General features: G+C 45.0%; 1 protein-coding gene across 1 annotated transcript in view; it reads left to right on the forward strand.

Moving 5' to 3' along the window:
• Positions 1–22,920, forward strand: part of LOC133339274 (potassium channel subfamily K member 2-like) — a 141,364-nt gene extending 118,444 nt beyond the window's left edge. The window contains 2 exon segments of the mRNA XM_061547413.1: positions 17,582–17,854; positions 21,371–22,920. Of these exon segments, the coding sequence (XP_061403397.1) occupies positions 17,582–17,854; positions 21,371–21,814 (717 nt within the window). The 3' untranslated portion in view covers positions 21,815–22,920.
• The last annotated feature ends 3,996 nt before the right edge of the window (positions 22,921–26,916 follow it).

Here is a 26,916-nt window from a genome sequence, read left to right on the forward strand (position 1 = left end):
GGCTGAAGACAGTAGCAGAGGGAGATCGATAAAACAAAGGGACATTAGCCCTGCTGGGCCGAGTTGTCGCATCATAACTCCGAACGAAGAGCACATCTCCCGATATAAATTGGGTTTGAGAATGACCGAGGGAGAGAGATGATTACGGATGCAATTCCAAAGAGGAGATGCCGCTCTTGACTTTGTACGTTAGTCGATGTTAATGTGCCACTGTATTGAGGGACGACTGTGTGGCGTTATCTTGGTGTGGTCTGGGACTGTGCTGCTGTTGTTGCTTGTTCTGCCTTACCCAACCTTGATACTGTGAATGGGACTTATATAATCATCAATTAATTGATGATATTTAGTCACTTGCTCTTTGGTTCTTTCGGTAAAGTCACGTAGGTATAAAATAAAATAAATCACGACGTTTCGATTGCAACACAAGCAATCATCATCAGGTGGGAAAACCACAGCAAGAAATGTTTTTTTGCTGAAGTGGGCGAGAGAGTTGCCGTGGTAAGAGGTTATATAGGTAAGAAAGGGGGAGGGGCAAGGGGGGAGAGGGAGGGGGTGCTGCGTGGATGCTGGGAGAGGAACGTGCGGCTGGGGGGGGGGGGGGGAAGTGGGCGGGGCTGGAAGTGGGAGGCCGAGAGAGCTGGGGATGCGGGGGGGGGTAACTCGGCAAAATAGACCAGTACCCGGCAGATGTGATAGACAACAACCACTATAAAGCAGTTAGGGTTTTACCTGGTTAATAACATCCTTCCAATGATTGCTCAATTTGTATCCATCTTCTCGGTTGAAGTTATGTCAATGTTTATTATATATCTGGAAGGCTTCATGAACAAACCTTTGATAGTAGCCCGAAGGTTTGCAGAGTATCTTGGTCTCGGAAAAAAACAATATCATGCGAGCCCACAACGTTATAACAATGGTCAGCTACGGTAGAGGTATTGGTTCTGCCGTGTTTCAGATCTGCCTTGTGTTCGCGAACACGGTCCGAGACATGTCGTTTCCCCAATGTAACTGGTACCGCAGGTACAACTCAGTTTGTAGACTCCAGGATATTGTATGTCAGGAATGGCATCCTTCGCATGGGATTATATCACGGATTTTGTGTACTGTATTGAATTGGACCTGGATCTTGTGTTTGTTTAAGATTTTGGAAATATTTTTGGTAACACCTGCTATGTATAGTAACATGATGGTTTTGATTAGCTTCTCAGGGTGTTGTTTCTCCATGGTTGGAGAAACAGCTTTGTGAATAATGCGGTCCGAGTACCCATTCATCTTGAGGGCCTGGTGTACGTGTTCCAGTTCACAGCCTGTGACTAGAGACCACAGCCTGTGACTGGAAACCACAGCCTGTGACTAGAAACCACGGCCTGTGACTGGAGGCCACGGCCTGTGACTAGAAACCACAGCCTGTGACTGGAGGCCACAGCCTGTGACTAGAAACCACAGCCTGTGACTGGAGGCCACAGCTTTAGCAACAGCTAAACTGGATTTCCTGAGGCAAGAGGATAGACCCGGTTAAAATGAACCCTCGTTTTATTCATATTTGTTTTATAATAATCATAACGCATTTATGTTTAAGGTGGCTGGTTGATTCTGTAGCGAGAATGCGTTTCACTTCATGGGAAGTCAACAGTTTTTACCGAATGAACGAACTCACCCTGCCCCTTGGAATGTGGAATTTACACTCCAGGCTGGGGGCTGTTAGCAAGAGAAGATAATGGTCACAAGTTCCATTGAACAAGAAATGTCTCCTGTTATTTGTGAGAATTAAATTTTGTAATTATAAATTAATCACTAAATGGAAATTCACACACTGTGTGGGTCATTTTAAATGTAGCGCAGAGCTAAGCTCCTTATTCTACGTTATTTAACATAATTTGATTGAGGATTAGCTTTAAATAACATGCAAACTAAGAGGTGTAAATTATGAAGACAAACTGATGAGCAGTGAGATGGATTGTCTGGCTGAGCCACAATGGGACGCAGCTGGAACTCCCCACGATTTGCTCGCGCCCTCTGACGAGCTGGCGCAGGGCATGCGTTTGAACCGTTGGGCAATAATCCACAATGCGCTTGCATGGCAAACTTCTCCCGCGTACTCACAATGTCCATGTGCACCGTATATACATTGATTTAGCCTTTATCCTTCGTATTAGCAGGTAAGTCTTGGATACATGGAGGAGTTCACAGTTCATTCTGAATGCAGCAGTAATGCTGGGGATGATGCTGTGGTGTCATGGCCAGGACACACGCACACACATGCATGTCTCCGGTTTGATCTCCCGGCATGGCAGTGAAATGGCTCCCCCCCCACCTTAGCCACCCCCACCTCTGTCCACCCAGCACTATAAATGAGCGCACCGCAGTCAGTCGATGGGCAGGTCGTGCGTGGCAAGTGTGGGGGTACTCCCACCTCCTATAGGATAGATCTTGCCCAGGGTGGGAGAGTCGGGCCAGAATGTCCTCCAGGGCAGTGGCTCTCAGAGCGGTCCCCGTCCCAACACCGCTGAGTGGTCTGTGACGTACTCTGGTCTGTGACGCTTACCCCACGTGGTCCGCGGGCTGTGACGCAATGGTCTGTGACGTACTCTGGTCTGTGACGTACTCTGGTCTGTGACGTACTCTGGTCTGTGACGCTTACCCCACGTGGTCCGCGGGCTGTGATGCAAACGCAGCTGATCCGGGATAATGGCAACGGTCATGACTTTTGTTACGGACTTTTATTAATATTTTACTCGTGATATTACATTTTTTAAAGTTAGGTAAACTACCCTGATTAAATACACTGACCCTAACTTCTAAATGCCCCCCCCCCCCCAGAGTAAAAAAAAAACGGTAATACGATTAATTTCGTCTTGCTGGCATTTAGAGTGAATGCGTTCCGTCGTCACCAGAGGTAGGGGTTATGTACATCGGCTCTGTGGGCCAAACAAGAAGTTTGAGAAGCAGCGAGTGAGTGGGGCTCCCGCGAGCTCCCTCCAGCGGGGAGCCCTTCTGCCAGCAGCGGCGTTGGCAAGCAGTTGCAGGGCTGCAGCTCTACCCGTTTTACAGTTCTGCTAAAACCACGAGCTGTATGCAGCAGTCATTATACATTGCATGTTGACACTAAGCTGCGAAAGAGCAAGCTAACTCTGATTGCATTCCTTAACGTTGCAACAAGTTAATCATTAAACTTTAAACTGATTTAAAAAGTGTCTACTTAAAGAGCGGTGTTTTTACCAGACAAAATGAAGCAAATATGTATTTGTTGACAGTGTGTACATAGAAAGAATCAATCACCACATAAACATTGACAATAAGTCTCTTTACCAGTCGGAACGAATGCCCCCAGCCTGGCGTTTGCTCCGCGAGGTTTCATTCGATGTTTGATTCGATGTTTCTGTGGTGACGGCTCACTCTGTAGTGGGAGTGCTCTTGCCAATAACAGCTGGTGAGGCGGCAGTGTTCACTCAGCACCATTCACTGTTGACAAGCACCCAGAAGAGTTTGTATGCTTGAATACATTCTGCTGGTTGACATGCTTGTGGAAGTCCAGTAGTCCAATATAATAATAGATACTGTCCAATATAATATATACTGTCCAAATATAGTTGGTGTGATAATATGCAAGGAAAACTAAGTTATTTAGTTAATTGGTTATAATGCGGCTGTTTTTGAACAAATACCAAATGGGTTTGATGCAGTGTTTTAAGTGTGACTATAAACTGTATATATAGTGAGCTACAGACTGTATACGTTATATATAGTGAGCTACAGACTGTATACTTTATATATATAGTGAGCTACAGATGAAGGGATATGAATCCTATACAAATTGAGGTGTAGCCAGGCAGTGCTGCATGCAGCAATAAGGATTAAGTGTCATAAGAGAGTTTGTTTATTGTATCGCTGTTTGTGACATCTGCTCCTGCTGTGGAATCTGGCACCCTTTCAGTGGCTACTCAATAAAAAACGGAGTTGCCGCATTTCCAGCATTACTCACTTTCTTTCCAGTATGTCTTCTAAATTAGTTTTCTTTTAAAAGCTTAAAACTTAAAAAGTATCAGTGCAGTTCACCTTCTTTACTTAGCTATTCGCCTCTGTGTAAAGTGATTGTCAAATATAAAATGTTTTTTTAATATATTATATTATTTTCTAAATGAGTCGATGCAATCCAGGTTGCCCTTGCAAAATAGGCCATTTATCAATGTGCCCGTATTTGATCTATTGGGTATATAAAGGATACTAACCAACCCAAGGAAATGTATAATACATTGCAGGATCTCTAGAATTGGCAGCAGTTTGGGGAGGCCTTCATTCAGCAGTTGATTGACCGTGGCTTCTTTTGATATTAACAATAAAAAAGCAATACAAATAGTCCATGTTTATGCTTAAATTAATACACGTTTGAAAACATGACCGTTAATATTATATTTCAAGCTTGCATTCCATTATAGCAAAACAAGGTGTCCCATTTAATTACGAGACATTTTCCCATTACACCGTTACATTAGTGAAGCACAAGACGTTTCTTGACGTTGAACCTACGCACAGAACAAAATGTGGTCTGCATCTCTCTAGCCACTGGGTACCTGTACGCGTGGCGAGCTAGGAAAGTATTTAAAGGCAGCCTGGGTACACACGGCTACGATATTCGGCAGCCTTCTGCTACTGGGGTCCTGGGCCTTGAAAATTGTTGAACTAAGAAGGGATTTATTATGATTACCATTCTGACTGCCGGAGCATGAGATCGCAATAGTAGGGGTGTTGTGGTGGTTTTGTGCTCTGTCAGCGTTCAGCATGTTACGATGTTGGATTATTATAAGCAAAACAGACACACACATACTGCATATATATACACATCTGTGCGCCTATCTAATATTTCATTTTAACACGTAGGCTTTCGCGACCAATATTATTCATAACGTTGATTATGAATAATATTTCATTATTTTGCCTTTCTTCTCAGAAGCTATCCGAATTGTACCGTGATACATTTGCAGGGAAGGCAACGCTTGTATTGTGCATCTTATAGGAAGTCTATAACGCAACTGCCACACAGAGGAATTATATCAAAAGCACTGTAATACATTTCCCATGCGAGTGAAATTTGTATTTTGTGTTGTGACGTGAAAATAACCAGCCTTCACATTGTGCAGCTGTTCACTGTTATTTCCCGTGTTGGATGTTCTCTCACTTTTAGCCACGTTCAGAGAAACGTGAAAATGAGATGAAACAATAAATGTAATCGGAGCGAGGTGCTCAGGTGTGACGGGAGCATCGTCACTTCCATTTGAGGCCTATATTTCCGCGTGTGGCGTTGAGTCTCAGATTGTGCTGAGAGGTGGTGGGAGGTTGGCAGGGTCACAGCGGGGCTTTCATTTGCATTTAATAACAAAGCAATAATCACCGGCGCTTCCCAGTGGCATCGATAATGTAATCACACCCACAGCTGTTCAGGTGCATGCATGGTTCTGCAGTATTTGAGAATGCCGGGGTCTTTTAGCTCGGGTTGCGCGAGTGTTGTTAAGCGGTCGGGTTAGCTATGGGGCGGTGACATGGCCGAGGGGCAGTGCTAATGCCACTCATTGCAGCGGTTTGCGGTGTGAGCCCGGCGGCCTTCCTGGATAATACAGCAGATGGTGTTAGCCAATGGTACGCCCCACCTGCTTCATGCGTCGTCAAAGACCCCGCGATGTTATTCGTTAAAATTAGGCCACGTTTGCCAATGGTACGGTCCAAATTAACCATATTTGAAGAATTACCCACAAAATATTTAATTTGCTAAAACTACATAGCACATTGCCTCTTACTGGACGACTTAACCATTTGCCAAACATAACGCCTCCGTCATACTGTAGGTTAATGGTATGCCAATGACACAGGCATTAAATGTATGAATACAGTCATTATAGACAGCCTTGGTGCCTGTAAGTGAATGGTCAATGGACCAAGTCACTTAATTTATTAATGTAAAATAATAATACGTAATTGTCAACCTTAAATCGCATAATTGCAGAAATAAAACCTGAATATGTAATTCCTATTATTTTTTAGTGGATAGAAAATATGTGAAAAATGTGTTCAATCGTGAGTGCTGTACTCGCATTTCCTGAGTTGTTTCCTGGGACATCACCTGCTTCGCCACTCTCTGCCGACATTTATCATTTTGCGAAACTCGTTAAGTTCGGCTGGGGGAAGCTGCCCTGCTGTGATGGTTAGCGCAGCAGACTTGCAACTCGGAGGTTGGCAGTTCCATTCGATGGCCCTGCACAGTAGCAGGTTTTTCATTTCAAACCAGGCAAAGCCCACGGAGCTATACGGTGTTTTTCAGAGGCAACCTGGTCACACATTATAGCTTATCAAAGAAACTATTTTTATTTTACCAGGTAAGACCCACTTAGCTATGTAACGCTTTTTCAGAGCGACTTGGCCACAAATGATTGCCCAATGAAGTGGCTTATCATGTGGGAATGTATAGTTGCTGCCATATAGTCTAATGCATGTTTCTCAATGTGGAGTGCAATACTAGAGGACCCGGAGAAAATGTGTGTGAATCAATGCTGCACGTTTATTAAATCCTCCCGCTTCCATCGAACCAGTAGAATAAATTGTTCACCTCGATGGACAACATACGCGTGGTGGGGTAAAGAGTGGGTAACTTCCTCCTCTTGTAGGTGGAAGTAGACAGTTTTCCTTTTGAAAGTCTAATCACCTATTTACGTATAAAATATAGACCTTAAGGTTATTCATGATCATTAACCAATCGTTAAGATTTGGTGAAAAATGTCCTGCGTGATTACAGATGCGATTAAGAAATGCTACTTAGGGTGAACAGCTAACGTCTACGCCAATGATCATTTCGCAAATTGCGTCCAAAAAGTAATTTTGCTTAACTTAATATTCTGACGACATACTGGCAACAGATTAGCATAATTGACGTTCGAGCAGTTTTGTGAGGAGTGCTGGAAGGAGCCCCAGAGAGACGTCAATCAAGGATGACGCTCGGCAGCTAAACCCAAATCGATATTCTCTTCTGCGGAGGTGACGGCGAGAGTGCTTCACTGTTGTGTCACTTGTGAGCTGTTGAAAAACACATTTACTGTTTGTTGTGATGCCTTGTATTGTGTCACCACCAGCAGTGATATATCCTCTGCTGAGTGAAAGTGTGCCCAAGCCGTTGCCATACCTCGCTGTTGCGCGATTGTAATGCTCCAGCTCGCCTCTGCACACAACTTGATTTCATTGCTCCATGTTTTTTTATTTGTATTGTGTAAAATTTTATTTTATTAATCTCGCTCGAAAATGTATATTTTGTCAGAGACTTGAATTTATGCACGCGAGAAGGAAAGTTAAGGAGCTCCGCTTCATACAGATGTCCTATTTGTAGATAACGTGTTGGTGATGAAGATAAACGTGTGATCCCCTACTGAATGCATAAGTATTTCACTCTGTGAGGGAGGAACTAGAAATGTATTTAGCAGCTGTTGTAAATTAGTAATTTGTGAATATTAGCAGAGATGAGTGCTAACTTGATTAGTCGCTTCCTAACAACTAGATAGCCAATCTACGCTTGCACACAATGGCCTGGGTGAGAGTCAATAACGCAATTTCCCACGCTTCAGCAGATGCTCAACTTGCAGGGATGTGTCCCTGACCTTACCTGTTAGATCATCAAACCTTCAGCTCCGAGGCCTGCACACCACCACCTCAGTCACAATTAGCAGCTAATAAGTCGACCAAAGAGCATATTACAATTACGCAACCTATTACAATTGTATTTCTTTCTTGCATATGACAATATGTTTCGGAGCTAAATGCCAATGTTGAGGTATGATAGCCACAAGAGAGCTTTAGGAGAAAGTTTGTGTCGTTTTGCCTTTCCTCCATTGAAGGATCGCAGACGACATTTATTTACGATATGGTCCATCATTGGGGTTTCAGGGCCACAGTCGCACTTTGGCTAGTCTCTAATTCCCCATTTATAAGATGTGTGCATCGGTCTGTTGATGTTCTAATGTAGTTGATCATTACACCACTAGTATCTTCAGGGAATTTCAAAGCTGAAAGGTGCGATGTTTGGGTCTCGAATGAGGTGTTTATTCTGGACATCTGCATTGTTCCTCTCTGTCCGCCAGCATTCTTCCAGATCTGGTTGGGATTTTATGATGGTCACAGCGTGAAGCCAGAGGGGGAATCGGGACTTGAGTGGGCAGCGAGGTACATTGTTGAGGTCTTGGTTGATGGGTATTTTGTTGTCGTGGGAAACAAAACGTGTAGACTCCCTTGCAGTTTGCATCGCATTATTTAACGTTACATCTGGCCGTTTTGTGTATGAGCTACCGGACCAGGCTGCAGCGCGATGACTCTGCCACTGAGGAGATCGGTGAGAGAGAGGGAGGCAGTTCGCAGAACATCAGCTGAGGTGCCCCCACGTCATTCCTGCAAGTGTTTTTACGCAGGGTGATTCTTGATTTGTTATAATTGTATTAGTAGTAGTTTAAGCACAGTTTCATTTTTATATTTAGTTTATTCCTGTTTGTCAGTGTATATTGTCTATACTGCTATATTCTTGAACATTGTATTTGGTCCACAATTACTTTCACACAGAGTGATTCTCTTGTTATTATCTCAAATACCCTCTACTATTCCAGTACAGTATAGTATTTCACGAGTTTACCCAGGAAAGCCTCACCGGGGCTGATGATTATTTTTCCCAGGAGGGGACAATGTTGAATGTGTCATCTCAACTGAGTCCTTTTCAGCTAATTTCACAGGATTGAGATGTTTGGTCCATATCAGTGAAATTCTGTTTTGTTTTTAACTTTGGGACAAAACTGGAGAACCCAGAAGAAGCCCGCGCAGGACAGGGGGAGAACACACAAACGCCACACGGAAAGGCGCCCAAGTTGGCAATGTAACCCCCGGGGCCCTTGTTGCTGTGAGGCGCGAGTGTGACCACTGCGCCACCCCTGCCGCCCCGACACCTTTTGCTCCAGTGCCTCGAGCTGCCCTGTGGGAGGTATGGTATAAATAATAATAAACGATGATAATATAATCGGTGGTGGCACACGCCTGTGATCCATCACTGTGGAAACGAGGGTTGCTGGATCATTAACATTTTGTAAAATCTAAAACCCGCTGGGCTGTGAGGGTAGCTAAGAGATGGCAGTGCAGCCAAGGGGGTTTGTTAACCCATCTGTGCAGACATTTCAATGTTTTCTGACTGTTCTCTGGTTTCCTGCCATATGCTAGAAATACACTTACGAAAATGAAATCGACCAAACTTCTAAATACAAAACCCTCCTTAAAATGTCATGAGAGTTACGATCTCCTGCTTAAATAAATATAATCACTACCCATCCTGCATTATGCATGACAACACACCGCCTACTGTATATGCATATACTACCAGAGCATGTGTTTTGTTTGCATGGTCACCACAAGTAAGTATATGTGGTTAATGCAGACATGATTTCTTGCAAAAGGTTTCAGTTTGGTGTTTTAACATACCTGTTTTATTGCCAGAAAGGGTAAAATCTATTCATATAGCCTACTGTAACATCACTTAACATTTTCTTTGGTCTTTTTAAAATTCATTGGGATTGCTGGAGGGTCATGTGTTGAACTTGGGCGTTATACAGACTCTCTAGGTACCTATTCTAGGATTTGACCCTCAATGCACTTATTCCAGTTTTGTCAACCTTCGTTCATTGCAGAACTCAGAATAATGAATGGAATAACTTACCGGGATCAGGGTCCAAACCGAAGTTCAGCCCTTAACCCCCCCCCCCCATCCTATCAGCTGCATACGCTGCCAGCCACTGGGAACAGCAGGAGCAGGAGAGGCTGCATGCACAACGGCATGCCCCCGTATAGATTCTATCGTGCTCACTCCCACTCAGCTCTCCTCTGTCCACCTGAGCCTTCCGCCACACGGGACGCTCGGCCAGCGTGCAGCACGGGGTCGGCCCACTTGGCATGCCGCTCGTGATTTGGGGCTTTCGGCTGCCTTCCTGCTTAAAGGCACAATTACTCAATGCAACCCTGCTTTTTTTGTACGTGTGAAACACAGCAGCAGTATATGTGAAGACAAATGTTCCATTGTTGCCACGCAGGCTTGAACAAAGCATTGGTTGCGTTCATCTGCAAAGATTTTCGGAATCATGCTGCATGGCTCTCCGAGGTTTTTTCACATTTAACCCAATTTAGCTCCTGAGGAAACTGGACAGCCATGGCCCATGAATTTCCTTTAAGAAAGCTTGCACAATGCAACATTCACATGCTACACCAAGACATGTAATACATGCCCTACAATGCTAGAATCTTTATTCTAGCTCTGCCAGGTATATTAGCGTGTGTACATTTGTGTAGATGCCAGTAAAACACTCTGTATGCATCATATGCCATCACTCTGGACGTCAAACAGTAAAGTGGTAAATAGAGCACCGCAGTGTTAACTGTTGACCTGATTGTTGCTGGTATTGCGCGGGTGCATACTTTGTTACAACGGCAGCACCTTCAAAGAACGCCCCACGTGGACATTATCTGACATACAAAAGAGGACACCTTCTCATTCCAATTTCCCTCACCTCTCTCTAGTAGAGGCTCTTCTGCCAGCTATGGCCGAACAGGAATTTGCATGACTGCACCACCGATGAGCATGATTGGTTATGTACGGTGCGAAAGAAATCCAACATACACACGTACATGTTCTTGGCATGGGTCACCTGCCTTGAGTCCGAATAATGAAAGCAGTATGTTTTATGATGCGCCAACATCCGCACTACGAATTGCACTGGGACCGCCCCCCTCCCCCCACAGTCTCTCATCCTAACCCTAAATAGAACTTGCTGCGGCTGCCTCAGCATTAGAGCACACTCAACGGTGTCGGTATTTGTGCATGCGCTTATAACCGCCATTGTGTATATTGCAGAACATGATGATAAATACATAAAGATACATTTCAGCCTTTGTCAATCCATCAATGGATGCAAGCCTCCCCATGTCATGATGGTTATTTATCTATTTGTGTTTCCTTGCTTCATCAAGGTGGTCAGTGTGGGGTTGGTGAATGGCAAGGGATGGCAGGACCCATTCTGATCTCACTCGCCATTGACATTAGCCGTGGCCAGGTATTAAACTTGGGTCACCGGTTTCACAATGTGGCATTATGTACTGCACCTTCACCACAGATGTAGCCCATGTGGCGGTGTGACTTTTATAATGTCTGGCCAATAATAATAAAAACAAACAACACGCGGTTCTCTTTCGAGTTTGTGACTTGAATGTAGCTAATACAGAATATTTGGCTTTCCTTGATCCTCTTGTTTTAACGTTCACTTTCAATTCATCATTGTACATATTATGCTGTGTTGGCATAGGCAATGCAAAGGAATATTGACATAGAAAAAAACTCCAGTATTATACAAACGTGTGTGGGTTTTTGTTATCCTGCTATGCTAATAACAGTCTTTAAGGCTCGCGTGGTAGTGGCCTCCGATTGGCTCACAATTGTTGCATTGAGACTGGTGAGCAGATAATTGGAGGCATTTCAAATCAGCGGTCTCATGAGTGATGGCTTCATCTTAGGTGTGCATATTGAGGTTTTTACTAGACCGCTTGGTAATGTGTTAATAGAAAGATTGTAGTCGGTCCGAGTTAGCCAACCGCTTATCTAAAATTACGTTTTTAATTGCTTCCTCGGGCTATATGTGGGGAAAGAAATTGTTGGAATATGTGTGTAGGATTTTTTAATGGTAGTTTTATTTTTTTAATTCGTCAGCTTGAGTCGTAGGCTGCATTGATTGTTACACATGAATTAAGACTTGGACAGGGGTTCGTGAGATGAGACAATTTACATTCCACGCCGGGATAGACGCTGGCCCAGCCAGATGCGGTTATTTGATTAACTGTCTCCCTTACATACTTGGCGCAGACAATATAAAATTCACTGCAATCTAAGACTACACTATTTTATCAGAAGCACTTTAACAATACGCATTTAGAAAAAAAATATTGTGTTTACAAATGGAAAGCTTTTTACCCAAAATACATTTTGGGATTACATTTAAACTAGTGACGGAAACAACACATGACTGAGTAATTATCACGGCTGTCTTGTAAGTTGACAATAATCCATACGTGAAAACAATGCAGTGGATGTTGAAAATATCACCATTGCTCTAAACATAAACAGCAAAATCTCCATCATCGTATGTGCATGTCGGTATTGTTGTATTCTTCACAGGAGCACATTTGATCCTTAGGTACCCCGGGGTACCAAATAACACAAAACGCAATTAAATATTTTATTTCTGGGACACTATTTTTCCCAAGGGGTGTACTTAACTCCGCGACTGGGGTACCAATCAATCCGAAATCAGTGCTACTCCGCGATGTTGAAAGGCAGCGAGGACGATTGCGTTGAAACCCTGAACGCTCGCGGTACGCACCGTGGTGGTGCAGCATCGTGTACAGCTCGTCGAGACGAGTCGATTGCTGCATCACCGACCATCAACAGACAAAAAATTACTGCATCACGGACATTATGTGAGAGCCGGGGTACCGCCATAAGGTTAATTTACAAAAGCTATACCTTACCGATAAAACAATTTATACATAAAAGATACTGCTGGAAATATAAATTTTAGAAAAAATAACCTGAATAATGGATTTGTTGTAAAGTAATGTCTCAGACAGTGTAAATTATTAAATCCCCTCCAACTTCTCTCTCCCCGGCAGTATAAATGGGTTCACCGCAGTTCATTGGCAAGTCACCTGTGGTGGAATACAGCAAAGTCCTCCCACCTCTTACAAGATGTCTCGCTGTGGTGGGAGAATGTCAAAATATCCTCTCGACACCTTGTCTGGAGCTCCTGCTAGTGGAGGCTTTTCTGCCGGCAGTGGCGTGAGGGATAATTACAGGGCCGCGCATATATTTTGATCTTTTATATTGCAAAAACTACTAATATGTTATGGTTAAGACGATTCTTGGATATGACATAACCAGAGTGGCTTCTACAAGTTAATATTCTAGCAGATGCTGGTCTGGTTAGATCTACAAATGCACCTTTGCTCTACTCATTGCTTCACATGTTTGTGTGAAGGAGGATATTTGCTCCAGATTTATATAGGCTCTTGTGATTGCCTCGTAATTACACGCTATTTACATCACATTGATGCCTTCACACTTAAAATAGGGTCCCCTTGTGCCGAATTAGTGGATACCCATAAATCTAGGAGTTTCTGAATAACGTTTATCAGACTGAATAAATTACCATCAGATGGGTGACCCTGGAAACAAGCTGTTAATTACCACGACATGCATAGTGGTTTCACTGAGAGACACACACTAACTCGGGAGGCAACACATTTATTCTATGGACCACAACGGGATGACGACATAAACCGGACAGGACAGTCCGCACACTGCCTGGCCCACTCTGCCGAGCACGAAGACGGAAGACCCAGGGGGCGACGCAGCACGGAGGACTCCACTCCAGCAGACAGCCCCGACCCAGCCTCAGGACCTCCCTTTTATGCCCCCCAGCGTGGCCTGGCTCCGCCCTCGGCCACGCCCCCTTCTGGAACCTACCAGAAGGTTCTGGGCCATAGCCCACGTGTCGCTTCTATCACCGTTGGCCCACATTCTTACCCTGGCCTATCACGTGCCCTTACCAGCCACCCGGGCTGCATCCCCTCGTGTTTGTGGGTTTTCTTTGAATACCCCTAGTGTCCTCCCACATGTCGATACCTCGATGTAAACTCATATTGGCCCATTTGCTCAGCGCAGAGCCCTCCTTGAAAAAGAGTGAGATTCTGTCTGGCTTTTTGGGGTAAATAATTAGCAGTGTTCTGAGTTGATGATATATTTTTTTCATTGTAGTTTGGCCATTATTGAATTCACAAAGCGCAGCACAGAGTTTTCTCATGGCTCGTATTGTGGTGTAGCAGTTAGTGTTATACGTTAACTGATATTGGTGAAGGGTGGGCACAGTGGTTTGCACAATGTACTATTTATTCAGATACCTAAGTTTGATTCAAGGCCATGGCTAACAGTGACGAGTGATATCTGAACTGGCCCCCTGAGCCTTCCCACCTACACCAACCCACACTTACTAACATGATGAAGTATGTTAGTCATGCCACGTTGACTAACGTTGACTAACGTGGCATGGGGAGGCCTTCATCCAGCAGTGGATTGACGAAGTGCTGTACATTTTTGTTGCTTGATATTGGCTGCATGTATATGGCATGAAATAGCAAGCTCTGGGCACGTGTTTGACTTGATACATTGAGACCTCTAAGCAAGCGATCCAAACCTCCAGACCCTATCCCACTCCAGCCCAATTTGCACACAATTGCTCTGATTCATTACGGTTATATACTGGGGGAACACAAGTAAATTACAATGGTGTAACTTCCGTTTAGGCTGACGTTTTAGTAGATTTGGCTACTCTATAATGAACATTTTCTATACATAAGTCAGGCAGAGGAATATTTCCACCTTTTTAAACCTCGTAACAAAAACAAATTGCGATAAGGAGTTTGCTGTTCATAAAAATAAGTGTGCAAGCCTGATCACGCGGTGCTTAATTTGCTTATCATCAGGAGATCAAAAACGACACGGCTCTGCGCTGCACTGGAAATCACCGCTGCACCTTCCGTCGTGTTGATGTTTCCCATTGTAGGGGTCACCCTCCACTTTGCAATTGTCCAGCGAACGCATCAGAATAACGGGTCTCCCGGCAGTGTGACGTGACTCACATCCAGCTCTGAGAAGTGCTTCTGCGTCCAAAAAGCATTTGCGCTTTTGCGTTTGGGACACTCACTGTTGGGAAACGCAATTACCTGCTCACGTTTAAGATGATTAATTTTTCACAGTTTAACTAAGCTTGTGCTTGCACCTGTTTGTTTGTTTGCCATGTATGTAAAGTTGCAAGTAAGGTAAAGGTAACACAGATAAAGGTACAGCGCTGCAATTGCTGCCCACAGCACTGCCGACAGAAGGGCCTCTACTCGAGGAGCCACTCTAAACGGTATATTGGCCTACTCTTCCATACTGCCCAGACAGCTTGGAAGTGGGTGGGATGACCCACACTTTGCCCCACCACAAGTGACCAGCCCGTCAACTAACAGCGGTCTATCCGTTTATAACCGTCAGAGGCGGGGGTAATTTAAGAAGGTTGCACCATTGTTTCAACTGGCGTGCTAGGAGATTCGAGTCGAACCGGTGACCTCTGGATTGCAAGTCCAGAGGTCGCACCATGACAACAAAGTATGAATGTGCGGCCATTGTATTCAGGTTTTCTATTGGCACAATTTTCTTAAAATAAACATATGTTTGTGTCTAGTTTGTTGTCCTTCCACCGTACCTCCGATTAGCACGGATGGCTATATACGGTGTGAAAGAAGTTCACCTTTCTACATCATGACTGCATGTAGGTAAATACTTTTTGATGGTGAGTAATTTTTTCCTGCTTGGAAAGTTATTAATTAAAAAGCTATTTATTGCGAAATAAATAATATCCCGTTATATCCAACAAATTATTGCGTATTTGGTCTCAACTGTTAGGTATGGGATCAAGTATACACGAGTGCTCATTAGGGCCTATGGTTGACTGTTGCAGGGAGAGCAGTCTTTGTGCGATTGGCCTCAAACACATCAAAGGTCCTGGGTGATGTTTTTCTACCAAGGAACATAGCATCACATACTACTCTGGGTATGCATAGTCAATCTCGTACATGTACACTTAATTGTAAGACCTTTGTTTTACAATATTTACAAGAAAAATATATTTTGACATGTTGTAAAAAATGTACATGTCATTTCACTCATTTGACATCGGAATTATCGCTTTTCTTTTTGGATAAATAATAATTTTATTAACAGTATTCATGCTGTCCTACCAAACAACTTTTTTATACAGTTGGAAAAGATCACAATTTACGTACGTTTCTATATAGATGTTCTCGTTACAAGGGGACATTTTAAAACTCTTTTGAGAAAACGAGTTGTGCAGTGTGTGGTCAATTTGCCTGGAATGTGCCCTATCACATCGTATCCTGTAAGCTAAGCTGAGTTTGAGCCTGGAGAGTGCTTGTATGAGCTATCACCACGCATTAAGCAGGAGTTCCTTGGCTACTTGCGGCGCTGTTAGAGCAGCAGGGGGAAGTGCATAAAACAATCCATCACAGTGCTGCACTTGCTGTATTGTCTACACTCAGTGCTGCACCAGGCTGCACTGTCTACACACACAGTGCTGCACTATGATGTATTGTCTACACAGTGTTGTACCAGGCTGCACTGTCTACACACACAGTGCTGCACTATGATGTATTGTCTACATTGTCGACATTTCCTCGCACCGTGAACAACCCGCACTGCGGGCAGGGGGATTGGTCCTCATCGAGCAATGGATAGTGGCCATGCTCCGTTGCTCACGTAAGGGAACGGTGGCAAGAGGAGACCACAACAACAACAACAAGGAAATATTTCCGTGTCCATTAGTTTGTACATCCAGTGATCCAGGCCAAGCAGCTGCTAGTGGAAAGTGGACGTTCCATTTAGCCACGCTTCAATGAATCCTGGTAATGCAACTGGAAAACATGGATTGTAATTATTGTACATTTATATGCAGATTGAGTCTTAAAAAGGGAAAATGGCAAAAATTCTCCGTCAAGCAAATGAGTAATGTAGGGTGTGATCAACAATGTTCCAAGCATTGAAAGACACAAACGCATGCGCGTGCGAGTTGCATTTTATTTTAAGCACCTCTCGTAGTAATGAGCTCCTGTTTCATTTGTGGCCAAAATTCGTCATTTAAAACAAACATAGCACGAGGTCACGATGCTCTTATTTGCGAAGAATTAGTAAAGAGATATAGAACTGCATTTTATCTTAAATTTTACGGGAAATTAGCTGATGTGTCGGATGCCTTCTGACAGAGGCACACGTTACAATCAGAAGCCTGGAAGCTCGTCCTTTTATCATCGAGAATAACTATGTCTGCCTTCCTGGCGAAGCTGACATCGCACCCTGTAAATGATGACAACTGCAAGAACAGACATTGTATATGCTATCGTATTTTATCTTAATTCTTGTATGTTTCACGACTGGTGCGGTGGTGTCAGACCTATGATCAAATCACCCAGAATGCACCCGATCTCATAAGACCTCGCAATCCAAGCCGGTCGGAGCTTGGAGAGTGCTCGGTGGGGTGGCCACCACGCGCAACAGATCGGTGCAGTAGGCGTTGTGTGCAGTAGAGGGCAGTATTCTATACTCTCCCTCACCTTCACCAAACCCTATTGACAAGCGCAGTGAAGTATGGTCAAATATCTCTCATGGCCCACATGGAATCTGGATGATGATGATAACCCCCGGTGGATTCAAATAAAGATGACAAACGAATGGTTATCGATGACGGGCGACGATCTGTGACGATCTCAACGACCGCGATTCGAACCCGCGACCTTCCTGTCACAAAAACTACGACCGCACCAGAGGCCCCCACGACGCCCACCTCTCGTTTCCCTCTCTCTCCACTCTCTTTGCTCTCTCACCTCTCTCCGCTCTCTCCACGCTCCGGCGCGACAGGTGGGGGAGATCCGGGCGCAGGCCGCCGAGTGGAAGGCCAACGTGACGGCCGAGCTGAAGGTGACGCGGCGGCGCCTGAGCGTGGAGATCCACGACAAGCTGCAGCGTGCCGCCTCCATCCGCAACCTGGAGCGGCGGCACCGGCTGGGCCCGCACGAGCCTCGCCGCCACTCCATGGACGTGCTGACGGCCGAGCGACGCACGCCCTCGCGCGCGTCCTTCCTGGCGCTCGCCAACAAGGCTGAATCCGTCGACCGGATCGTACCTCCCTCGGTGAGTCGAAGCTAAACTCTTTACGGATAACTATTTTTTATTTTACCAGGTAAAGGCCCACTGAGCTGTATGGCTCTTTTTCAGAAGCAGCCAAACACTGTCGACTGCGTGACGTTGGTTCTAAACGTGGAGGGGAAAACCGGAGAACCCAGAGAAGAATCTACTGGACCACAGGGAGAGAGACATGCAAACTCCAAAAATACAGCAGCAGGCATCAGGGTCGGAATCGTGCCCACGACCTCCTGTATACCAGGCGAGGGAGTCAACATCTCCGAGACACTGTGGCCCCCCCTACTCCCCGTACCACTGACACCCGAGCGATGCATCGGTCTTCTCGAGCGATGCCTCATTCTTCCCTGCTGGAGCGTCGGAGCCGCACGCCGGCGCTGCGGCTCGCAGCATCGGCCCTGAGCCAGTGAGGCAACCTCGTCCAGGAGGCCCCACGTTGGTTTGTTCCACTGTGGGGAAGCCGAGCCAGGCAGGCTGGTGTCGCTCGATGCAGTTGAGTGGGGAGTCGTGTCTAGACGGTGCAGTGAGATTAGGTAATGAAGAGAATATCCGCGTATAGAATCAGTGTGTGGTTGATAGTATTAATAACGACAATTAAGATTAAACGCAGTGAGCAACTGAGCTTTAATTCGATTGCAAATTGCAGTGAATTGATTCATTAATCAATACACACACTTGCATTTCCTGAATCAAGCATAGGCCAACACTGGGAATCTATTCTACCAACAATTTCACCCAATACCAATTCCCGTTCATGTTGCTGAGTAGACCTGTCCTATTGCAGAACGTAGCATTGACTCAGATTAGTTTAAGGAATTGATGGCTAAGCAGCTCCTAGCGATACGGTGTGGATTAAATAGATTCCCAGTTAAGGGGATGCAATGATAATTATCCCTGCCCGTCGCCTTGCTAGGCCTCGAGCCAGATTTGGAAGTCTTGTGCTGGCCCACATATCACGGTTTTGTTCCAGCTGAACCTGGCAGATATCCACTAGAAAATCACCTGTACCGTGAGGGCTCCTCGCTGGCTCAGCTCAGATCTGACAGTGAATCTGCCTTGACTCGAACGTGGGGGCTGGTGGATCAAGCCGAGATGGTTCTTGCAAAAGAGACCCTCTTGTTACAGCACGGTGCAATGCGCATGTAGGAAGCGGGACGCCAATTATGGTTCTTTGCAGTGCGAGTGTTTTCTCTGGGCATGTCTATTTTATTACTTATGCAAAGACACATCAAAGAGGACAACCAGTGCGGAGATGGAGCATTGAGATCAGTTCACGTGTAGGAGTCAAACTAAACTCAAACGGGTTTTATTTTACCAGGTAAGGCCCACTGAGCTACATAGCTTTTTTCAGAAGCGACCTGGCCACAAATAATAGCTGATACTCCTTAGTGGACAGAGGCAGGGGGATGCAAGAAACCAGCACAATTGTTTCAACGGCCGTGCCTGGAGGTCCAATCCAACCAGTGATCTCTGCATTCCAAGTGCAATGTGTTCACCACCACCCCTAACTAATTGCATACTGTCGTGTAAATGGAAGATCAATGGTTCAGGGAAGTACTTTGGCATCAGAGAGCCAGATAATCCAGTTCCATGCACCAACGCACAAGACTAGCGAATCCGTTTTCATATTCCGTCAATACTTGGCTTGACTTTGCAGGCTTGGCTTGCAGCTTCTACTTGTTTTTGTGCTCTTACACTGGCAATGAACAAGGGACGTGGGACACGCTGCCATGAAGAAGCCAATGGATGTGTGGCGCGCCAATCAATAATAAACATTTATCTGCACGGCTAGAAATGTCTTGGGTAACCCCACAAATACCGAGTGTATGCCTCGTTTAGTAACCTAATTGCATAAAAGGCAAAATTGGTTTAGAGATGTGGTCTGTTGGTCCCTTGGATAAGGGCACAGAAACATCTGGAGTCATTAACAAAAGCAATGCATTTTTGAGTGCTATTGGGGACCAAGAATAAAGCTCTGGGAGAGGAAAGGATTTTCTTTTTTTAGAATATCTTACAAAAAAATACATAAATTCACCTCTTTCATACATCATATCAAACGTGCCCACATTGGGAAGTGCCCTTGTCCATTGGTGGTGTTGGTCCACGTGCGGAAATAAAAAATGACTCAAATTAAGTGAACAAGAGAGCAGTCTCGAGTAGAGTTGACTTCTTCAATCTCATTTATTTTTTTATTCTCGTTTTCTGTGGATGTATCATTTACACTGCATTGTATTTGAGCATCGTAATTGGTCCGTAATCACTTCCTTACACTGAGTGATTATCTTGCTATTACCTTAATCACTCCTTTGTTCTGGTGCCTCGGGACGGGCTGCATGAAAGGCAACGTATAAATAATAGATGACAACGATAATCAAATATCTGTGGCATGGAGCAGTCTCGCTGTACAGCAACCAGAGCTGGCGTCCCAGTGAGCGGCGGTGCGTGCATGCTCCACAGGGTGGATGAACTCTCGCCCGGAGGATGAACTTGGCGCAATGCCACTTGGCGAGATTCTCTAATTCGTGAATCCCACATTGAAACCTTCAGCGTAAGAACACCTCCATTTTATTTAAACGAATATTGTAACTGCAATGCGCTCGTTTGGAACTATACATTATTTTTAGAAGGCAATATTGTTTTGCACAGCCCTTGGTCAATCCACTGCTGGATGAGAGCTTTCCCACACCATGAGTCTTCAAGTTGTATACAGGTTGAAGACTTCCTCCCATATATGTTTGGTACACTTGTAGATTTGTTTACGTGTCTTCAATCGCATGAACGTGAATGGCTGTGCGCCCTGCGGAGCAGTCCACAATAATGGGCTTGCTCCCCTGCCTGTGTGTGTCTGTCTGCGTGCTGTGTGTGTGTGCGTGCTATGTGTGTGTGTGTGCTATGTGTGTGTGCGTGCTATGTGTGTGTCTCTGTGCGTGCTATGTGTTCTATGTGTGCTATGTGTGTGTCTGTGTGCGTGCTATGTGTGTGTGTGTGCGTGTGTACGCGTGCTATCTGTGCTATGTGTGTGTGCGTACTATGTGTGTTATTTGTGTGTCTGTCTGCGTGCTATGTGTGCTATGTGTGTCTGTCTACGCATGCTATCTGTGCTATGTGTGTGCTATGTGTGTTATTTGTGTGTCTGCATGCTATGTGTGTGTGCGTACTGTGTGTGCTATGTGTGTGTCTGTCTGCGTGCTATAGGGAGCAGTAGTGTAGCGGTTAGCGTGCTGTGCTAAAATCCCAGCAATCCGAGTTCGATTCCTGCTCACGGCCACCAACACCAGTAACGAATATCTGAACTCGTCCTGGGCCTCCCCTAGGTTGACTCAACCTCAAATGAGTACCTGGTTCGGTGTGTAAACATTGCCACTAGGGCGACAAAGGTGGCCGGGCGTGGTGATGACCACCCACCCCCTCGCTGGCCGTGCCGGCCTTCATAGGTGCTCGCTAACAGCACTTGCCCCAAAAGTCTGTTAAGGCTATATGGAGGATCGTTGTCTTTGCCTTGTACAGGAGCTACAGAATGGCGAGGTGCTGCATAAGCCGGCGTCGGGAGAGTCGGTTAACTTCGCCGAGAGCTGCAACGCAGGAGGGAGCGGAGGCAGCATGGGCAGCGGCGACATGAAGCCGTACAGCATCAGGTCGGCGTTCTCACGACGCAGCGATCACCGCGGCATCCTGAAGCATACCCGGTGGCAACTGCAGCAGCAGCAGCAACACCAGCAGCAGCAGCAGCTGCAGCAACAGCAGCAACACCAGCAGCAGCAACAGCAGCAGCAGCAGCAGAGGAATCAGCAGCAGCAAAGTCAGCGTAATGTGGACAACAGTTTAGAGAGGGAGAGCGATAGTCAGCAACAGCTGGAGAAACAGCCGACGCCAGACACTGCGCATGGATCCTGCGACAGCTTTGGGATTGGAAACAGCCAGGCCCATGCTGATGCTGTCAACCAGGGATGATGAAGCCACACGTGCATTTGGACAACAACAAAATCAAAACGATACAATGGAAGCATTGAGGATTGTGACACCCAGCTTTGACGACTTGCTTGAGGCTAAAAAACAATTGTGGTGGCTTCTTGAAGCGATGACGATGACCAAACTGCAAATCGTAAAATGTGCCCGGAAAGTGCAAATGAGAAGAATAGAAACGTTTAGTTGCAAGGGTGGCATGTTATCTTGCCAAAGCATCGTTTAAATCGGGAACGTATGTTCCACTGAAGACTCATCAAATTGAATACATTTGATTTTTTTTTCAAACGCCTCCTAACGCGAATAAAAATGCCGCTATGCACAATGGCAAAAACCCTGAAGAGTTTTAAATAGGTAGACAAGCGAGGACTTTGCTAATACCTACACCGAATGGTGAATGGGAGAAAATTTGCCAAAATACTATGATACATTTTTAAATAAATAATATGAAATGAGCATGTCAGCATTGTGCCTCCATGCTGCGTACGAGGTCAACTGTTTGTCTTCAGTTATGAAAATGTGTCGTGTCGTTATCTGGACAACTGGAATATGTTGTAATCCATTATTCAAATATATGTTGAACAAATATTGTGCCTGCTTACAAAACAATGAGATTTAAACATGTATGTCAAAAATATACTTATTTTATTATAAACCCCTGTGTCAATAAATAATCGTGAACCAAATCAAATGTAGGCTGCCTCTGAGCTCCTTACTGGGCCTCATGGAAGGGAGCGGAGTAGCCCTGCAACCGCACTCCGTGCCACTGCTGGTGTGGGGCATCCGCCAGAGGCAACGCTTGGGACTCGCCGCTCCCCCAGTGTATTTTGCCTACTCTTCCATGCATCGCAAGCGTCTTGGGAGAGGTGAGAGTAACCGCACTTTACCCCACTACACGCGACCAGCCGATGGACTGTGGTGAACCCATTTACACTGCTGCTGGGGCCGGGGGGAGGAGTTGTTTCTGAAACGTACTCATTGGTGTGCTGGAAAAGAGGCATTTCAGAAGGAAAACGTTAAACATTGACGTCCTTTGCTTCGTAATATGAAGCAGAGCAGAACACACATACTCTTTGGTTCTTTCGGTAAAGTCACGTAGGTATAAAATAAAATAAATCACGACGTTTCGGTCGCAACACAAGCATCCGTCATCAGGTGAGAAAGCATTTATTTTATTTTATACCTATGTGACTTTACCGAAGGAACCAAAGAGTATGGATTCCTGCAGTCACGAAAGCTTAAAATCAAGACAGAACACACATCTCAAAGTTTAACTGTCATCCATTTATGCAAGGAGAAGGCTAAATCTGGAATCAGAGACATTTTCATGAGATGACCTGCAAGATTATTTTAGTGGCTACCTTACTTTTTAAATCTAAAATAGCTATAAATCTTATTGAAAACTCAAGAAGCCTTGTGCAATTCCTTCATCGATCTTTCAGGTACTTAAATGAATTTGGGTCACAAAGACCACAACTGATGTAGGTGCACGCCTAGGCGCTTTGTTCCTGGGAGCGGGACATCCGTACGAAGCTTTGTGAATGGAGTAAGAGGGCTGCTGCCACGGTGTAATGGATAGCAGTACACCGTGCACTTGCAATGCAGAGGTCGCCAGATTATTTCGATCTCCAGGCACGGCACTGGAAACAAATTGATACATTTTGTAATTCCCCCCAAATCTTTGCCCCAAACGGTACAAATGGGTAAACATCACAGTTGATCGGCAGGTCGCGTGTGGTGGGGTAAAGTGTGAGTACTCCCACCTCTCCCAGGCCGTCTGTCCAGCGTGGCTGAGTAGGCCAAATAGCACCTGGAGAGGCTCTGTAAAGTTCCCTCGAATGGGGAGATCTGACCGCTAGCGGTGGCATGAGCAAGCAATTGCAGGACTGCACCTTTATCTGATGAGAAGAAAATACTTTCGTCTGGAGCACACTGAACTGATGTCTGCAGCATCACCTCTCGAACGTCGCTGCATACTGTCACTGCGGTGACTGTGGCTGCAATGCTTACTTTCTCAAAATAGAGCGTTGGACTCTTGCCAGAGAGCCTGTGGCTCATAGCCTAAGCGTGTATCTATAAGGAAGAGTGCACTTGTTTCCCGTGTTGAAACTTCATTTAAATGTAGTTCTTCTAACATCTTGTCGAATACGGTATTTTCTTCATTGAGGAGAACTAGCAAGAGTCATCATCCTGCAGAGTGGCCAACCAAAATCGGCAATGCACCACGCACATTAAATAGTTTTTTCCCCCCTGGGAGAGATAGGTCGCCGTGAATTTGGTCGTATTTTTTTCCAAACGCTCATTAATTATGTTCACAAAGACACAGCCCGGGTTGTCATTTATGAGTAGATACACTCAGGCTTGTGATTATCAGGGGAAGTCGCCGCCGCCGTTGCTCACATTGTTAATGTATTTCGCCTCTACAATTAATTTCACTTTGGAGCCACTCCAATGTTTACCGTGTGGGTTATCAATCATCACGTTGTCTGGACAAGCCGTGACCACACACCAGTTTCCTGGAAAACGACCCACGCACATCCTAAAACCACAATTGTAAAGCATGCCATTTACAATCATTAATTCAAGTTCATTTAAACAAAAATGTGAGTTACATTGATCCACTGCAGAGTTAAAATAATGTGAAGGATGGATTTTGGACCTGACAGAATGTGTGGGGAGCAGGTTGCTTTTCTGAGAGACACCACCTGTGCCCATAATGCACCTCTGTGTACCACGAAACAAATGTTGTGGTTTAATTAAATGAACGCATTCTGTATTACCTGGATTATAAGACGAATATAGTATCCCTGTCTTTTAGTTGGGGGATACATCTTATAATCCAAAGAATACACGCACCTTCGAGCAGATGTGTTTTAATATAGTTGCTCAGAATCGTTTGCCAGAAGACGGTTCTCCCCAGAAAAACATCACCACCTCGAGGGCAGAAGACCAACCACACGCAGAATCATTTTCCAGAAGCCATTTTAAAGCAGCTCATTCAGAATGATCTTCTGGAAGACGGCACTCCATTGCAATACCGTATTTTCCTGATAATTAAACGCACTTTTTTTTGTTCAAAATAACCCCACAGTTTGGAGTGCATCTTGGTGTGTGCATCTCACTACTCTCCGGTGCGTTTTATAATCCAAAGAATGCGGTACGTGCAAAAAACATTCCAGTTTAAAATTGTAGGGCATTTGCCATAGCAAGCCAGTCCACACTGGTCACGTGTGTGGTTGTTTGTTGCTCTAAATGTCTCGGTGTTTTCCACTCAGTAATACAACAAACGGAAAGTTGCGTTTTGATGTACGTGCGGCCCACTGGAGGATTTTCATAATATTGGGATCTTAAAATACAATTTCAGCACTGCTGAAAACCCATCAGCCGAGTCCAACCAAGGTGGTGGAGCAATGCAAAAGTGTTTATTATGTTAATGGCCGCCAGGCTGAATGCGCCCTAGGGTGGAGTGAAGCGCTTTGGAGAAGAGATACAGGACAAGGTACAACGTCGCTTATCTGACTTGATGGACACCAATGTCTAGGAAGATATGTGTGTCGAATTTGTGAATATTGGCAGACAATTATTTGTTATTCCATGCACAGATATTGAATTGCGTGTGGGCGGTTAAATGGTCAGGGCGGATATGTGATGGTCAGATATGTGACACTGTAATAGGAGGCTGCTGTAAATTTTAAGAAAATAGGTTTTATTTTTGTTATTGAAGGAACAAAAATATTGATACAGCAAACATTTAAACCAAAATACAAATAGAAAAGTACGTATTTAAATTAATTACCCGGTGATTATTTTCCAAAGAATCTGCATCGCATGTATCCAGTGTAGCGTTCAACGTTTGTGAGCTTTCTATTCGTTTCACTTGCGCTCTCTTGGATGCACTCTGCTTGACCACATTCACCAATACTTGCAAAGCTCATCTCATGTTCTGTGCATAAGCGTTTGACCAGAAAGACACTCCTGGAGTTGGACCACCTGGACGCACAGCCCAATTATAATAATAATCAACGCCGATTGGCCGGAGAATGATTCAAATTGTGTGGCAGCAGTCCATCTCTACGAACGGCTTACTCAGCGAATGTAAATGTATTTCTAGTTGCCTTTTGCATCTGGGTAGAGAATAACTCTGTGCTGTGTGACTCCGTAAAGCAGGGACAGCAAGGTTAGAGTTTGGTGATGCTGGCCTGAGTGGAAGAAGTGAGGCTCCTAAAGTTGTATTCGAGTGACTTGCCTATGAATGAAATCTGCCGGAATGCCGCCCGATCTCGTCAGGTTTCAGAAGCTAAACAGGTTTGAGCCTGGATGGATAACCACTATGCATACCAGGTAATATAGACTGTGGGGATACATAACGGGCAGTAGAGGATACTGCAACAAAATACATTGTTGTACTGTACTTCTGTGCTTCCACATCTATGCTCCACGCCCTGACCAACCCGCACCGGCCAGCGGGGTGAAGTATGATCAAATAACCCCCCATGACTCGCTTGGCAAGAGGAAGCGCCCTCATCCAGTCGTGGATCGACAAAGGGCTGTACATGTCCGAGTGACCGATTCTAAAATCATTAATACTGATGATTTTGACATGAAAATGTGATAAATGTGCGTTATAAGTCATGGTATAATTATATTCTTGCTTTTTATACATGTGTTGAGTGCCTCATTTTAATGGGAGGGGACGTGGTTTGGGAAGGATGCTGTACACTTTAAAACACTTTTATGCAAGTGTAAGGACTCATTTCCACGTTAGCATAACATCACGATGCTGCAGAGACCGTTGGACCAAAACTCTTGCCACAACCATTGCCAGGCATTGCTCGGGGCAACGCACGGTTGGACTGGGTCAGCAGGCCACCAAAGCATTTGCCCAGTTTTTCAGTTCTGGAGTGGTTGGCCACCACTCGCAGTTTCACAGCCCAAATAAAAGCTCCACTTCAATCGGCTGAAGAATGAATTGTTCACATTGGGTCGAGCGCGTGGCGAGCCCAACTCCAGGACCGGCTTTAGCTTGGCACATGTAAACGAAGCTTAATTTTTCTTTTGCATCGAGATAAATAGGTACGAGAAAATGTGAA

Source organism: Lethenteron reissneri, chromosome 8 (genome assembly GCF_015708825.2).
Source record: "Lethenteron reissneri isolate LAM-NWPU_2019-01 chromosome 8, ASM1570882v1, whole genome shotgun sequence".
Taxonomy (NCBI): Eukaryota; Metazoa; Chordata; class Hyperoartia; order Petromyzontiformes; family Petromyzontidae; genus Lethenteron; species Lethenteron reissneri.